This window comes from Sapajus apella, unplaced genomic scaffold (assembly GCF_009761245.1).
Source record: "Sapajus apella isolate SASKATOON/1434 unplaced genomic scaffold, GSC_monkey_1.0 scaffold4, whole genome shotgun sequence".
NCBI lineage: Eukaryota > Metazoa > Chordata > Mammalia > Primates > Cebidae > Sapajus > Sapajus apella.
This window is the reverse complement of record NW_022436944.1, coordinates 18,851,702-18,869,628: the sequence shown is the minus strand read 5'-3', so window position 1 is coordinate 18,869,628 and position 17,927 is coordinate 18,851,702. Positions and strand designations below refer to the sequence as shown.

Below are 17,927 nucleotides of genomic sequence, written 5' to 3'. Positions count from 1 at the left end.
TTGCTTATCAGAAATTTTCCAATTTTCTACCATAAATTTCTTTTGTAAAAAGAACATATGAATAGCTTTTTCTAAAGATTGCAAGACAAAATTTTTAAGATTGGAAAAGATACAAAGGAGGGAAAAAATGTAGGACAGCAGGAACAGAGCCACCAAGACCTAAAAGTTCATATGCAAAGTGGCCTGAAACCCTCGGAAGAAACCTACAATCACTGGCCGGGCGCAGTGGCTCACGCCTGTAATCCCAGCATTTTGGGAGGCCAAGGCAGGTGGATCGCAAGGTCAGGAGGTCGAGACCAGCCTGGCCAACATGGTAAAATCCCATCTCTACTAAAAATACAAAAAAATTAGCTGGGCATGGTGGCAGATGCCTGTAATCCCAGCTACTTGGGAGGCTGAGACAGAAGAATTGCTTGAACCCAGGAGGCAGATGTTGCGGTGAGCAGAGATCGTGCCATTGCACTCCAGCCTGGGCGACAGAGCAAGATTCCGTCTCAAAAAGAAAAAGAAAGAAAGAAAAGAAAAGAAACTTATGGTCATTGTTCAAACTGGGTGGGCCTAAACATTTCCCAGGTGGAAATCAGTTCTGGGAAGAATCCTGAGTGCACCGTATGTGACACTGGAACCAAACCAAATCCGCTCGGGCTAGAATTTTGACTATGTTTTTATAACATCTATTTTTGTTAGTACACAACAAGGGAATAAAGTATGGAAAGACAACTTTCCACCCAGATATAAGTAAAAGTTGAAACAAAATCTGTACTTTGTTCATTGGTTTATTACTTTGGTAGTATAGTTATTTTTGTGCTCTCAGTTTCTTGAGTGCAGGTTATTTTGAAGAAGTTAAACACAAACAAATAAAAAATCTCTACTTATTGGTTTAGTTGTTGTTAAGGGATTCTCTTTCTCATGCAAATTATGAAATAGATAATCTTACTAAGCTCATTATTTCATGTCTGAGAATTAAGAGAAAGTCTAAACTGTTAAAAAGGCATTTCCAGAAAAGTAAAGTGAACTGAAATGAAATGTAGAAAAGAATGATGCAGACTAGGGGGCCCAGTGAGGGAACAGAGTATGTAAAATGAATACCTTTCAGAACTCGTGGTTTGAACTATTTTCTTAAATATAGTTAGTTTAAAATATAAGTATAGTTTTAAGCATTTATTTTAATAATTTTAGGCTGCCTCAAATAAGTTTTGGAATGAGTCTAGTGGCTAAATAAATATATAAATGTCACATACATATACATTAAACCATAATTGCTATTTTATCTTTACCAGTTTGGAAACAAGTTTGGTATATCTGGATTTACCTGGCTGAGAGTTTTTCGTTTGACTTACTTAGCCAAATATCAAATCGCACATCCAATATGCTTTGTTATAAGGACCACAGACTAATACACACTACTTACTTATGTGAGGGAATAAGTTTAGCAGAATTAATGGATCAAGGGAAAAAAAAGTAAAGTTAACATGTCTTCTGTAATCTTACAATACATTCTGTTACTCTCCTGGAAGTCTTCATTGTCTTTGTCAACTTTCTCTGGTTCTAAGCAGTAGGTTTTAATGTTGTCTTCTAGGTACCAGCTGAGATTTTCATCCACCACAGAAAACATCACCACAAATTCTTGGTCAATATTTTTTTCTTTTTCTTTGTCTAGAGAATCTGGAGTTAAAATTACTATTTTAGTAGGACTAAATTTTTAGCATGTATTTTGATTTATGTTTTCAGGTGATTTATATTTTTTTAAAATTTTAGTATTTATTTTTTCTAATAAACCACAAGTCTGGACCAATCACTCCTGTTTTATAGACAGAAACACACAGGGAATTTTATGTTCAGCGTCTAGTGCTTGGAAGACACTCCTGTATCTGGATATTGACTGACCACATAACTGTTAAATGCTTTTTGGCAAATGGGAAGATTGAAATTCAAAGTTGTGTGTCTATTTTCTGGTGCAGATAGCCACATGCTGAGACAAGTCTTTACAGGTAACTATTGTTCAAGTTAGAATTATATTTCAGGCTCTTGAGACACATCTTTTTCACAATGTTAGAAATAAATACTATGATGCTGTATTTACCAAGATAATACGAGTTACTACAGATCTATCACCATGGAGTGCCTTTTTGGGAGTCACATTTGGTAGTCATATTCTCTTTGGCACCACTGTTGGAAGTTAGACACAGCAAACTGATCCCAGGGGAGAATATATTTCTTTTTTTTTTCCCATTTATTTATTTTATTGCATTTTAGGTTTTGGGGTACATGTGAAGAACATACAAGATTGTTGCATAGGTACACACATGGCAGTGTGATTTGCTGCCTTCCTCCCCATCACCTACACCTGGCATCACTCCCCTTGCTATCTCTCCCCAGCTACACATTGGGGTCAGTTGGGGGGAAATAGGGGAGGGACGGTGGGGGGTGGGGAATATATTTCTTTCAGCTTAGCTTCATTGGCATTTTCCCCATATGAATGCTTGTTCCATTTATCCCTTCTTCTCTTAGTCCTGCCTGGCTCTTCCCTTCCTGCTTTCCTACTCACCACCTCTCTACCTTACCTACTTGATCTCAACACAGAAGACTTGACTTATTTTTAACAGACAAACTGCCCTGCCCCTGTCTTTTGGTAGTATAATGAGTGCAATAATGAGAAAATGTACCTTTTTTACAGATTATTAAAGGTCCGATGAGTCCTGAGGCAATATCTTTAGGAGCATCAATGTGGGAATGGTAAATCCTAGTCACGCAATTGCCATCTCCCTCACCGGGACTTTGTTCTTCAGTGGCAAGCAACATGTATGTATACTGCTCTCCTGGAAATACTTTGTCGTCTGCTCTTTGAAAACCTGTGGTGTTATCAGGGTAGATGGCCCCTAGGAAGCAACATGCAATGATGGTGCAAAATGAATGTATTTGAACTTAAATGAGAGAAAGATAGTCCATTAATTCATTCAGCAAACATTTATTAAATATCTACTATGTGATCCTTGGGGATATGATACCCTTTTTGGACACAGGAAAATGACAGGTTAATGGCTAGGGTGTTCAGAAGCTTCACAGACATTTTTATGATTTTTTATATTTGATTGGGTTTTCATAGAGCATAATGACTTTTTATTTGCAATGTAAAGAACTTGGGTCAAGGTATGGAAGTCTGAGCAAAACGGCTACCCTCTTCTAAATTCAAAACTTCTTGTATGGTCTCAGATTTTCGTTCATGAAGTAACCATAGAATTTAAAAAATTTCTATTCTTAATTTTGGAAATTTCCAAACATACACAAAGGTTGAGGGAAGAATGTGCTGAACCTCCGTGTACCCGTAAAACCAGCTTTAACAGTGATCGACTGAAGGCCAATCTTGTTTCATCTGTACCCGCACACACGATTATCCCCAGTACCATCAAAGAATTTTAAAGCAAATCTCAGGCATCATATTCCATTCATAAATGCTTGAGTATGTATCTCTACAAGTTAGGAACTCTTTTCTTCTTTTAACAAAACCGCAGTACCATTACCATGCCTTTATAATGAATGCTAATTCCCTAATAAGCTATGAAATCATTAAAAAGAAATGGATGGCAGTCAGCCTTTTATGCCATCAATGTAATTTAGCCCTAAACAACAACAACAACAAAAAAGTCAACACATTCACCTTCTAAAACAATATCTCTTTTAAAAAGACAGCTAATAATCAATCAAATCTAATTTTAAATTATTTTCCCTGCTTGATCATTACAATTTCAGTGAACTGTAGCATGACTCCAGCATTTTTGCTTATGATAACAGCTGATATTTATTGAGCTATTACTATGTATTCTCATCGTTTCTATTTTATACATGAGGAAACTGAAGCTGAAATAATTTAAATAATTTGTCCAAGGTCACTCAATCAGTAAAAGGCAAGGCTGGGGCTCAGAACTTGGTCTATTAATTTCAAAGCCCTTGCTTTCATCACTACAAAATACCACCTGTTTCATCATCGTTGTTAGGGACTAAGAATGAGATCACAGGCACCAAACCTTATCTTTGTTTTTCAGGTACTATTTTCAAGGCTTCCAAGTCCTGTATTCAAATGACTTTTTCAGTTAATTGGGTCTCATTAACTGTGTCTCATTGTGACTTGAATCATCCAGGCACATGTACAACTTGACTGACATAGGAGACTACTTATGCCACCTTGGCTGGGGCAGTTTGTCTAAAGTTAGGATGGGAGGTCACAACAGCCATAGCATGTTTACATGTAGGAATTTCAAAGATAAGGCAGTCCATATCTTGAGTCCTTCTTTGTCTTCCCTCTGGATTTTTGCCTCTTCTCGGCTTTAATGTACATTGTCCATTTCTCTTATTCTATTTGGCCAGAAAGGATTGGGCACTGGGAAAGAAGCTGCAGCTCTCTCTGACTCTCGCTGAGTCCACCTAGAAATTCTACCACATTCACACTTTCCGTAAACCAGCACGACAAAGAAAAACATGCCATTATTATGTGGAGACAAAGTACGTATTAATAAAATAGTTTAGAGCCAAATGGCAGTTAGAGGTCTCATCCAGAAGTCTACAATTTTAGAAGCTAAAAGGCACTTCTACTGACAAGTAGGAGGAAATTCCAGCTACATGAGCTGAACTTACCCTCATGTTCCTTATAGTAAGTTATCCCATGTGAATGAAAGGTGTAGGGCCTAGAGGCGAGATTTTTTAAGTGTACATAAACTTTATCACCAGTTTCAGTTTTAATAATAGGGCCTAAAAACCCGAGCCAGAGTGGTTTTTCTATAGTCGTCCTAAAGGTTTCATCTGTGTACTGAAGATAAATGGCCTTCTTATATACTTTCCCAATTCTATCTGGGCCATTTTGAAGATAGATACTGGAATGTTCCCTGCAAAGAAAAAGAAGACAACTCTATCAGAAGCCATCATTTCTAGGGATGAAATTATAATTATAATTTAATAACATTGTAATTAGAGAAATTAACGACCACATCACATTAAATGTTTGCCTGCTGTAGGGATGCCTCCAAATTTGAAGTGGAGAGCTGGCAGTTAGCCCTGTTATTTTAATTATGTGAGGCTTTCCATCTCAGGTATATGTCAGAGAATCGTCTGTAAAGTCATCATAGAAATATAGTGCGTCTTACTGAAGTATTTTGTCCATGATTTTTGTGTTAAAACTCAGAGATATTATATAATAGAATAGAATATAAAATTAAGCTGAAATATTAAGATAAATCAGTTAATTAAGACATTTTTTTCACTTATACCTCTCAGCTACTGGAAAAATTTGAGTTTACAATTAATCAATCTTGATATTTGAGACTTCAAAGTATGTGTGTGTGTGTGTGTGTGTGTGTGTATGTATATATATAATTTTTTTCCTTAAAGAAAATTAATGAAGCTAAATTAATTCTTTTTAATTTCTTTTAACAGCACTAAATCGAAGCTAGAGTTATTGATGCATGCAGTGTGTATGGTTTTTAAATTACTTTTGAATTTAAATTATCCCTGGGTTTTTTAATCCTGCCCTAGTATAGATACTTAACATTGAATGTTTGTATTCTAGTGAATGCCCATTAATAGTTGCTTAAAACTTTCTTAAAAATGTCAGCGAAGTAAATAGTAACCTGGAAAAGAAAAGATGGAAAGAAAGTAAATTTGGTTTGAACCAATTTCTTGTGTTATCAGCCTTAACTGAAGGCTGTGCATAGCTTAGTAGGATCTATTCGTGGGCAGTATCATGTAGCCATTTGGCAGGACCCACTTAAATTCTGGCCTTTGGCAAGACCCTTCACAACCAAGGTCTCTTCCATTTGAATAAAAACTGCTCATCACCCTGTGTGTGTGTGTGTGTGTGTGTGTGTGTGTGTGTGTACTTTGCCTCCTTTCATCTTAGTTATCTTTGATACTTCACTGTTTTCTACTCAACATTTGTGAGGTTTAGTAACTGACTGAGGAATAAATTTTTTCTTCTTACCTCAGCTCATTCGTAAAAGAGATATATTTTTCTTTCCCTTCTTCAAGACAAGAGCAGAGCTTGTCCGAGAAATCTGGACTTTCACTGCTACAGAATTTAAAGATGTGGTTTTTCAAAAGGCCTAGTGTTTCTTAAGTTTGAATATGCACAGGAATCTACTGATGAGCTTAGTGAAATGCAAATTCCTGGGGCACAACTCCATTGATTCTGATTCTGTGGGTCTGGGGCAGGACTCAGGCATCTGTATTATTAACCAACACACTGGTGTGTTTCAATGAGACAGGCTGCTCTGGGCCCCTGGGTAACCTGTGTTGAAGAGGCTTCGAGGTTGAGGATTAAGAGAGCTGCCCAATCCCAGAGGCAGTGGGATTCCTAATACCATGAGATAGAAAGATAGAAAGCTCTGTTTCCAGGTCACACCTGGTGATGGCAGGACTTTTGCTGGTGGTGGCTATATAGATTAAGCCTGAGTGCTGGGGGCCAGGTAGCACGGCTGGCTGGCAATGGTCCTGGTGGCTGAGTTTGGGCAGAGTGAACAGGTGTTGGAAATAAGAGCCACCATTCTCTGGATTGATCAAGGAGTTTCTATGATGAGTATTTCCTCCTAGTCACTACCATACACCAATACCTGGGGATGCCAGTTTTCCTGGATTGTATAAAAATGGATTCCCAAAGCAGATAAAATTATTCACTAAAAAAATGACTGAGTTGATGTTTCCTTGCCTGTCCCCCAACCTGGTGGGAGGGCTAAGCTAGAAGTTAGAAAAATAAAGTGTCATTATCTGCAGCCTATGTGGAGCAGCAAAATCATGGGTATACCCTTATTTTTCCTGTTTGTGTTTATCTTCTGTTTGTTACCATTTCCCAATGTGTTAAAGCAAAATAGGAAAAGATTGGGAAGGCTAAGAGAGACTTCATGGGCACAGGTAGGCATGGGAAAAGGGCAAAACACAAGTATGAACTCTGCCTCTAAACCCATAGCAAGGAGCGCACAGAAAGAGTCTTAATAAATATATGCCTTAACAACAGCAAAATTGTTGCATTGAAGACCACTGAGATTAAAAGCAGAGTCATTTAGTCCATATGACTGAGAGGAGGTCAACAAGAGTGCTATTTCAGTTAGGTACACAACTGTAGCTACAAAGTCCATAGTACAAAGGTACAATTCCACTCTGGTCTCACCAGAACCCTGGAACAATCAATATCACAGAGACTTATCTAAGCCCCGGGTAAATTTTCTTAAGGGTCTGGACATACTTTTATTTCTGAGTGATGAATTTGATAATATTTGGAGACTTTTACTCTGTACTTTACCATGTCCTATTGATACATGTCTTATATAGGCCAAAGTTAAAAGTTAGCCCTCAAATTCTTAAAGCTTCATTTAAATAAAATGTGTATTTATATTTTCTGAATGTACATACACTTTGGCATACATCACATCCTATTTTGATAAGCGGGCTTTGTCAAAATGCTTTTATTGCATTGAAATGCTCCTGTATTAATCATTGGCTAAAATAGGAAGAGCATTGCCATAAACCAATACCTAATACCAAGACCAAGACCTACATTGCCTAGACTTTGTAACTAATTTTGCTAGGCAAAGATGTTTTTTGGGGGTGAAAAATGCTTTTAAAATTATTGATCTGAAGGTAAAATATATCTAGGTGTTTTAACATTTGAAATTCTTTTTATACACATTGCAATATATAAACTTTTTTGCATCTTGCCTTTTATTGTGGAAAAAAACTGTCTTAACCAAATTGAAAAATATTTTACACTGTGGGACACTTTGGGAGAAGTCTATTTGTTTATGCCTTGTCTCCAAATAAACATTAAAAGGTCATTAAGGACTGTCTATTTAATTTCAACAGCATGGCTTGGGGACAAAGGGCCAGTTACTGGAAGCTTGCAGGAAGTTTGCCAGTCAGTTATTCAGCCACAAGAATCTATTAGAGCTGTTCTTTGAACCAAATAATTCACATTTAATTGTAGTTCTTCCTGTTGACAATTGTAATATGTTCCTTTCTACTTGTTACAGTAGACGTATCTCCCCTCCAGTAATCACATTCCCTCTTTTTAAGCCCCTTATTTTAAAAAAAAAAAAAGGGCTTAAAAAAAGAAAAGCCAGCTCCTATAATTTCTGGTAGTCTTAGACCCAGAAATGAGTTTTTAATAGTAGGATAATTAATTTTTAATATTGCTTTATTAAGATATTAATAAGGCTATTTGCTCCCTTAAATTTCAAATTCACTCAAGTGATCTTGGTTTATGTTTAGACATGGTTCCCAAAACTAGGATATTTAGGGGTGAAAAATTTCTGGATTTTTGACTTCATTAGTTGAGCCATAATACCTTAGGTTTTTTTTGCTGCATAACAAATTATCACAAGGTAGGTTAAAACAGCACCCATTTATAATCTCACAATTCTGTGGGTCAGAATTGTGGCTGGGTTCTCTGCTCCAGGCATCCCCAAGCTGAAATCAAGTGGGGCTGAGTACTTGTTTGAGGCTCTGTGGAGTAATCTGCCTAGCTCATTTGGGTTATTGCCAGAATTCAGTTCAATGGGGTCATAGGATTAAAATCCCTGTTTGCTTGCTGGCTATGGGCCAGGAGCCTCTCCCAGTTTCTTAAGGTCACCTTTATGCTTTCTTAGGTGGCCCCTTGCATCGTCAAGTCAGCTTCAGTGTGTGGAATCTCCAGATAATCTCATTGACTAAAACATAAATCATTGGAGTGTCTCTTCCTGTTCACAGGTTTTGGAGATTTAGGAGAGGATATCTTTTGGGGGCCACTTTAGAAATGCTGCCTTCCTTAAACAAGAGTCATAAGGAAAACAGTCAAAAATTAACTGGTGCAAGAACTTGGCAGAGACTCAACTTAGGTATATGTAACACAAATTCGAGTGGTTTGCCGGTTCTAACTAGCCTTCCTCCACTGGCACATGAATGCGGTACTTAGTGATAAATTTTCTTTCATTTGTGTTCTCAGGAGAAATAATAACCATGATAATAAATGGAGCTTGGTAAATGTGGAATGTTAGTCACATAATTAGCTCTTTCATACAAGCTGTCTTGTGTGAAATGTTTGTACTGCAATAGCTATTGCTTGTGTTTTTTTTTTTTTTTTTTTTTTTTTTTTGAGACAGAATCTTGCTCTGTTGCCCAGCCTAGAGTGCACTGGTATGATCTTGACTCATTACAACCTCTGCCCCCCAAATTCAAGTAATTCTCCTGCCTCAGCCTCCCAAGTAGCTGGGAATACTGGCACATGCCACCACGCCCAACTAATATTTTTCTTTTTTTTTGGAGACGGAATCTCACTCTGTTGCCAGGCTGGAGTGCAGTGGCGTGATCTCTGCTCACTGCAACCTCCGCCTTCATGTTCAAGTGATTCTCCTGCTTCAGCTTCCTAAGTAGCTGCGATTACAGGTGCACGCCACCATGACCTGCTATTTAAAAAAAAAAAATTTTTTTATTTTAGTAGAGATGGGGTTTCACCAAGTTGGCCAGGTTGATCTCGATCTCTCGACCTCGTGATCTGCATGCCTCAGCATCCCAAAGTGCTGGGATTATAGGCATGAGCCCCCACACCTGGGCTTATTGCTTGCAATTTTTTTATTTGCAACCTTGGAGAATGAGTCATCTAAAGTAAACTTTCCAGAAAATTTTAGCTAGTAATTGTATCTATTTAAGAATCATTAAAAAATTCAAAAATCATTTTTGAAGGAATGTTAATAAATTGGGAGGCCACTAGGCTGAGACAGCTTCAGTGCCTTGGGTTCCTACCTAAGCAAACCAAAACCCAATTCAATATAATAAACCGTGAAACGAAACTTCTAATCTGTAACTAGAGACTTTATCAATCAGAAGCCACCAACTAACCTCTAACTAGGGAGTCTCCACTTTGATCAGTTTAACATCTATTTCTTAGTCTTTCTTCTGAGATACCTTATAAAAGTTTCCTCCCTACCCAGAGGAGCACTGACTGAACTGCTTGTTGTCCTAGGGCACCCAACTGATGTGGCTGAAGGTTTGAATAAACATTAAAATGTCAATATGCCCAAGTTTATCTTTTAATAGGGGTAAGAGGAATGCCTTTAGTGCAAGCTTTTTCTTTAAAAATATTTTATTTGCTTCCCTGTTTTTCTAAACAAATGATATACTGGAAAAAAAGGCAATTTTTTGATAATAATAGTGAAATGAACACTTATTGAATATTTAGTATATCCTGATCACTCAAGATCATAATTATAATAACTATGATTACCGCAGGGTGGAATGTTCTTTGTTGGCTAGATTTTGGTCAGGATTTGAGCTGTTATTTCTTCTTGGTCATTGGGTCTGTTTATAGTGACATCTCTACTATACAATTTGTTTTGGAAACCTATAATGGAATGAAATCCCAGTAACAATGTAAGAGTTTTGTGATGACTGTTCTTACGCTTTAAAATTTTTTCACTTATTTCCAGCTTTCTAGAGGTCATCAGAAAAAAAGCAATCTGAAGATAATAGAAGTATATAATTTTTGCTATTATATAGTCAATTAATTCAATAAATAATTAATTAATGCCTACTATGGGCCCAGAACATGCTATTGTTTTTATATGTATGCCATTTACTTTTATTTAAATATATATAACTTAGGGTAAGGAATTATATCTTATAAAGTCTTTATTTATTGATGTGTTGAAGTGACAGATAAGGCACTAACCCAAGTAAATGGCAGTACTGAGTATAAGAAAATTATTTTCCACTTCACCCTTTTAGAAATAAAGATTATTGGCATTAATACCAGAGAAATAAACTCTATTTTCCTAGTACCCCCCCGAAAGCTGTTGCCTGATTTGTTCTACAGCATGAATCTCTCCACATGGGGAGCAAGAAAAAGTTTTTACAATACAGTCTATGATTTCTTCTATCTTCCTACGTATCTTTTGTTTAATTTAAACTTATTCACAAATATTTATTTACTGTCTCTTATATTCTAGGTACTAGTTATCAAGCACTAGTTCCTATCATCTCAGTGCAATGAATTGAGTTTGTTGACCTTGAAGGCCGGGATGAACAGATGGACTTTGCAACTAGAAGATGCTCCATTTTTTCTTTTAAGGATCCTTAAGTGTCACTATTAAGTATACCTTTTAAGTAGCTGATATGGTTTGGCTGTGTTCCCACCCAAATCTCACCTTGAATTGTAATAACCCCTACATGTCAAGGGTAGGGCCAGGTGGAGATAATTGAATCATGGGAGTGGTTTCCCCCATACTGTTCTCATGGTAAAGAATAAGTCTCATGAGATCTGATGGTTTTATAAATGAGAGTTCCCCTGCACAAGCTCTCTCTTGCCTGCTGCCATATAAGATGTGCCTTTGCCCCTCCTTTGCCTTCTGCCATGATTGTGAGGCCTTCCCAGCCATGTGGAACTGTGAGTCCATTAAACTTCTTTGTATTTAAAAATTACCCAGTCTTGAGTGTGTTTTTATTAGCAGCATAAGAACAGACTAATATGGTAAATTGGTACCTGGAGTGGGGAACTACTGTAAAGGTACCTGAAAATACGAAAGTAACTTTGGAATTGGATAGCAGGCAGAGGTTGGAATAGTTTGGAGGGCTCAGAAGAAGATAGGAAAATGTGGGAAAGTTTGGAACTTCCTAGAGACGTGTTGAATGGCTTTGACCAAAATGCTGATAGTGATATGGACAATAAAGTCCAGGCCGATGTGTTCTCAGAGGGAGATGAGAAATTTGTTGGGAACTGGAGCAAAGGTGACTCTTGCTGTGCTTTAGCAAAGAGACTGGCAGCTTTTTGCCCCTGCCCTAGAGATATGTGAAACATTGAACTTGAGAGAGATGATTTGGGCTATCTGGCAGAAGAAATTTCTAAGTGGCAAAGCATTCATTAAAGTTTGGAAAATTTGCAGCCTGATCATGTAATAGGAAAAATAAAGAAACATTTTCTGGGGAGAAATTCAAGCTGTCTGAAGAAATTTGCATAAGTAACAAGGAGCAGAATGTTAATCACCAAGACAATAGGAAAAATGTCTCCTGGTCATGTCAGAGACTTTCAAGGTAACCCCTCCTGTCACAGGCCTGGAGGCCTAAGAGGGAAAAATGGCCTTCTGGGCTGGACCCAGTCTCCCCCTGCTCTGTGCAGCCTAGGGACTTGGTGCCCTGTGTCCCAGCTGCTCCAGCCATGGCTAAAAGGGGCCAAGGTGCAGCATGGGCCATGGCTTCAGAGGGTGCAAGCCCCAAGCCTTGGCAGCTTCCATGTGGTGTTGAGCCTGTGGGTGCACAGAAGTCAAGAATTAAAGTTTGGGAACATCCACCTAGATTTCAGAGGATGTATGAAAATACCTGGATGTCCAGGCAGAAGTTTGCTGCAGGGGCAGGGCCCTCATGGAGAACCTCTGCTAGGGCAGTGCAGAATGGAAATGTGAGATTGGAGTCTCCACATAGAATCCCCACTAGAATACTGCCTAGTGGAGCTATGAGAAGAGGGCCACCATCCTCCAGACTTCAGAACGGTAGATCCACTGATAGCTTGCACCGTGCACCTAGAAAAGCCACAGACACTAAGACTACCCCATGAAAGCAGCTGGGAGTGGGACTGTGCTCTGCGAAGCCACAGGGCAGGGCTACCCAAGGCTGTGGGAGCCCACCTCTTGCATCAGTGTGACCTGGACATGAGACATGAAGTCAAAGGAGATCATTTTGGAACTTTAACATTTGACTGCCCCATTGGATTTAGAACTTGCATGGCTATAGCCCCTTTGTTTTGACCAATTTCTCCAATTTGGAACAGCTATATTTACCCAATGCCTATACCCCATTGTATCTAGGAAGTAACTAACTTGCTTTTGATTTTACAGGCTCATAGGTGGAAGGGACTTGCCTTGTCTCAGATGAGACTTTGGACTATGGACATTTGAGTTAATGCTGAAATGAGTTAAGACTTTAGGGAACTGTTGGGAAGGCATGATTGGTTTTCAAATGTGAGAACATGAGATTTGAGAGGGTCCAGGGATGGAATGATACGGTTTTGCTGTGTCCCCACCCAAATCTCACCTTGAATTATAATAATCCCCACATGTCAAGTGTGGGGCTAGGTGGAAATAATTGAATCATGGAGCCAGTTTCCTTCATCATGTTCTTTTGGTAGTGAGTAAGTCTCATGAGACCTGATGGTTTTTTAAAGGGGAGTTTCCCTGCGCAAGCTCTCTGTTGCCTGCTGGAATGTAAGACTTGCCTTTGCTCCTCCTTTGCTTTCCACCATGATTGTGAGGCCTCCCCAGGCATGTGGAACTGTGAATTCATTAAACCTCTTTTTCTTTGTAAATTACCTAGTCTATGTTATGTCTCTGTTAGAAGCATAAAAAGAGACTAATACAGTCACAATGGGGTAAACAAGCTTATACTCATTGTATAGCTTCCCTGGCACAGACAGGCCATGGGAATAATTAAAAATGAAGGAAACTTCCTCTGTCCCCATTCATCAAATTCTAAACAACCTCTTTTTTTTTTTTTTTTTTTAATTGAGGCATAGTCACGGCAATGTCTTGCATTTAGTTTATGCCTGATAAAGCTGATTTGATTTTTGACCATGAACAATGGCAGAATAGTGGTGGGTGGGGGCATGGAGAAAGATAGTATTTTTATTTTTTTAATGTGTCTTTTTCCTTGGAAATAAAAACCAGGTATAATTTATATTATATTTAATCAAGAAAATACTGAATCCATACAAAATAATGTTTCTGGTGAAGCTGTAAAAATATGTCATAGTCCTAAGAAGATAATACCATCTTAAAACCAGGTTAAAAAAGAAATAATTGCAAGATATACTAGTTTTACTTACAATCGGTTATCTTCAGGTCAGAAACTTTCCTTACTGTATATTATTAAATTAATAATATAATAATTGGATATTATTATCAGTTATGCATTTATTTTTATGGTGAAAAATTTCAACTTTACATAACATTAAAGACAATAGTATATACTCATCAAAAAGATCCAAAAATTATAAACTTTGGCATCCTTATTTAGCTACTTTTTAAAAAATACAATTTTAGCAGCTGATGGTCATTGGGCTTGTTTGTGTTTTATTTCCGCTGAAATACACTTTAATGTAATGAATACTGATTTTGAATTCCAAGTTCCCATTTGGTGGTTAATGTTTAAGTAACATTTGGTGAAGACTTCAGTATAGATAAATTTCCATAACAAAATACTTCATGGAGAAGTAATTTTTTTTGTTTTTCTGTGCAATGAATATTGCTTTCAATAGGGGATTTTACAACTAAAATATGAAGACATTTAAGTTACATGGAGCTTTTTGAGGACCATCATAATAAGTATCTGACATTTTTGTGCACTTGTGTGCCAAGCATTGTCCTAAGAGCTTTACATGCACCCACTCTTTAAACAACCCTATGAGCTATGCTTATTATCCTTATTTTACAAATTAGAACTCTGAAACTGTGAAAGATTAACCTACTTAACTGTCCAAAGTCTCTAAATAAATATCAGGCAGAATAATATTTGCTAAAATTGTATTTTATTTCTATAAGTGATGTTTTTGAAAGATTTTAAAAAATTTTATCTCTATCGTGAATAACCATTAAATGGTGTAATAAATATAACATTTTATACAGTCATTGTTTAAATTAAAGAACTTCTGCATAAACAGACAAAAAGACTGAATCCAAATCAGAGACGCAGTAACGACCATGGGAGGTAACAAGAGATGAACACAGAACCCCAGGAGCAACGGGAAAGAAGCAGGGCAGTCCCCCAAATAAAAAATATACAGGAATATAAGGAGATTGATTTAAGTGTCCTGGGTTTCAAGCCTACATTTTGCAGTTTCTGCATATAAAAATTTTTAAAAATATTTCAGCTTATTGGATCTATTTTTTAAAAATAATTTTAAATTTTGGTCTGTAAACAATAAAAATAGTGACTTACGTGTCAACAGAAATAAGTTTCTTTTCCCCATGGTCAGAGGCATAATTCCAAGCCGTTTCAATAATTCCAATGTAATAATGCTTTTCTTTCGCCCAGGCTGGGGTACTATATAAAAACAGAAAAATACCAAGTATCAAAATCTTCATTTTTCTTCCCCCTTCTTGGAGCCTGAGAAGCAATGAAGTAAAATCAGGAGCAGGCAATTTTATAAATAAGACTTTCTTCCTTATTTGCTTGATTGACACAATTTAGCGTTGCACAAGAGTAAATTGTTTCATTAAAGCAAATATTTTCCAATTCAGTTAAGTTCTTGTAAATCACCAAAAAACCAGTTCCTGGTTGCCAGGCTTCTCTGTCTGAAAATAAAGTCAACAGTTATTGTTGGAGGCCTTAGTGTGTGCATAACTCTGCGCCTTTTTCCATTCATCGTGTAAATTCCAGGAGGGCAGAGAAGATGTCTAAATGCTCCCTTTGTTCCTCTGACAATATGTCACAGCACAGTGTCCTGCAAACAGTGCACTTTCAATAAATCAGGATAAGGATTATATAAAATGAATCAAAACATGTAGCTTTTTAGTACAGTCATCCTTAATGCAGGGATACATTCTGAGAAATGCGTTGTTAGGCTATTTCATCATTGTGTGACTATCATTGAGTGTACTTACACAAACCCAGATGATACAGCCTACTATACATCTAGGCTGTATGGTATAACCTATTGCTCTTAGGCTACCAACCTGTGTAGTATATAACTATGCTGAATACTGTAGACAATTGTAACACAATGATATTTGTGTATCTATACATATATAAACATAGAAAAGGTACAGTAAAAATATGGCGATTATAATCTTATGGCACCACCATCACATATGCAGTTTTTCATTGACTGAAACATTATTATGTGGTACATGACTATTTCTAAAAGTCTAACAAATGATTAATTACAGCTTTACGATATGAAACATGATATCTAGCATGCAAAATTTAAGTAAACAAAAATAAGAATTTTATTTGGAAGAATTTATCTAATTTATGATCTTGGACCACATCTGCATAAAAACTTTACCAGATCATTTTGTATTGCTATATGCAAATAACTAGCAGACCCTAGCAGAGGCTGCTAATTTTGTTTTAGTCATTAAAGAACCAGTCACAACTAAACCTGTCTTCTGAGGCAAAGATTGGTCTTAGTAAATAGAAAGTACACCAGTTTATTATTAGACTGAGATCTCTCTCTTTGAAGTGGACATGAATTTAAGGTGGGAGGCTTTTTATTAAAACCCTGTTTTTAGTTAGGAAGTATATGTCTAAAGGTATGAAGTGGCTTTTTTTTAGCTGAAGAAAATCCTAGTAACAGTTGAGACTTTGTGTTAGCACAATTTTTTTCTCTCAAATATCTCCAAATATTGTGTATTTGCTAAAAAGCCACTTGTTAAAATAGGCTGGTATAGAATAAAGCATCCTGATATTTGAACAATTCATTAATTTAGAAAATATCAAACGAGCCTCGTTGTGTGCCAGGTTCTGTTCTAGGCACTGGGAATACAGCAAAAAATAAAACACCTACCATCATGGAACTTACATTCTACTTGGGAGAAACTGACAGTATAAAAACGGAAAATGAAATACACAATATTAGTGGTAAGTGCCACGGAGAAAAACAAATTAGAGAAGGAGAATAATGAGTACCAGGAAAAACAGCAGGGTGAAGATCAAATTCTGATGCTACCACATCACCTCAAGTAAGTTGCTTCAGCTTGGCCTCAGTTTCCTTATCCAAAAATCTCAGATTAATTGAAATGATCCGTGTTAAGACAGACAATGGAGGCACTTCTCTTACCAGCTGGGAATAATCTTAACTAAATGACCTGATACAGAAAACTGAATCACGGTGCCCGGGATGCTCCAAGGCCTTCTTCTTGGACTGCCTTGAACAATTGTGCCCTCATGTAGACGAGAGGACCGGCAAGGGACTAAAATCTTGTCCAGATGCCACTGGCCAAACCCTGTGCCTTGCAAGAAACTGCTTTTCCCGTAATGGTCCACACAGATGGGGGAGCATCTTTCAGCCATTTATTCTCCCCAGGGCATAGGGAAGGGGGACAGTTTTTTTCTAATTGGCATGAAGCCACTATGTGAACCTGCAACTGTCCCAGCCATTTGCTTTTCATTTTTCACTCAGTGCTCAAACTCAGCCTTAGTCTTGTGGATGGAAGGATAGTGATCAGAGCACAATAACCTTACCCAAAGTCACTTGTTTCAGCAAATTGTACCAACCAACCACCCAACAAACAAACCTGTTCAAATAGTTGCTGAGGGTTCCAGAATGTATGCATAGCACACCCCTCATATTGGTGGTGAAATGAAATGGTTAAACAGTAACACTGTGACCAGTGCCCTTATGAACATTTTATGGTGTAATGCAAGAAAGGTCATGCAGTCCATATTTCTGTTCTGTTTTGTGGTAGTTACTCTTCTCATCAAAAGGCATGTGGCATGTGGCAGGAAGTGGGGAGAATTCTCTGAGCCTTAGGACTATTTAAGCAAGAGGGAAAAGCCACTGGGAGCTAATAAACTCCGCCATTGGCAGAGTCATTTTGCACTGCAAACCTCATTACAGTGATTCCAGAGATAGTACTTAAAAATGAACTTTGGGTAATGATGCAATTGAGAGTTTTCTGTACTCAAGAAATGCACCACAACAGCACAGACTGGGGGTAAGACAAGAAGGAGCAGAGGAGCACCAGAAGAAGCCTAGGAAACTTAGAGCATTGCAGGAAAGAGAGAAAACTAGACTACCATACAGCCTGTCTTCCTAGTTGTGTTTGTCAAAAGGTTTTTACCTCAGAATCCCAGGGTATATCTTTGTTATGAACAATTAGCATATGTCTAGTTGTTTAACAGCTAAGTAACCTGAGTACAGTTACTTAGCAGAAGTTTTAATCATTTTCCACTTTTTTTTGTTGTTGTTGTTGTCTTAAGGATTT

The 17,927-nt window shown here is 37.4% G+C and overlaps 1 protein-coding gene across 6 annotated transcripts in view; it reads right to left on the bottom strand.

Moving 5' to 3' along the window:
- LOC116540209 (ceruloplasmin) overlaps nt 1–15,341 on the bottom strand; it is a 58,562-nt gene extending 43,221 nt beyond the window's left edge. For all 6 annotated transcript variants that reach the window (XR_004264357.1, XR_004264356.1, XM_032263611.1 and 3 more), the window contains exons 1-4: nt 14,938–15,341; nt 4,633–4,880; nt 2,667–2,879; nt 1,492–1,665 (exon numbers count right to left, since the gene is read on the bottom strand). Coding sequence is in view for 4 of the 6 variants with exons in the window: in XM_032263611.1 (XP_032119502.1) it covers nt 1,492–1,665; nt 2,667–2,879; nt 4,633–4,880; nt 14,938–15,083 (781 nt within the window). In the remaining 2 variants the exon portion in view is untranslated. The remainder of the gene's footprint in view (nt 1–1,491; nt 1,666–2,666; nt 2,880–4,632; nt 4,881–14,937) is intronic.
- Nucleotides 15,342–17,927: the final 2,586 nt, after the last annotated feature.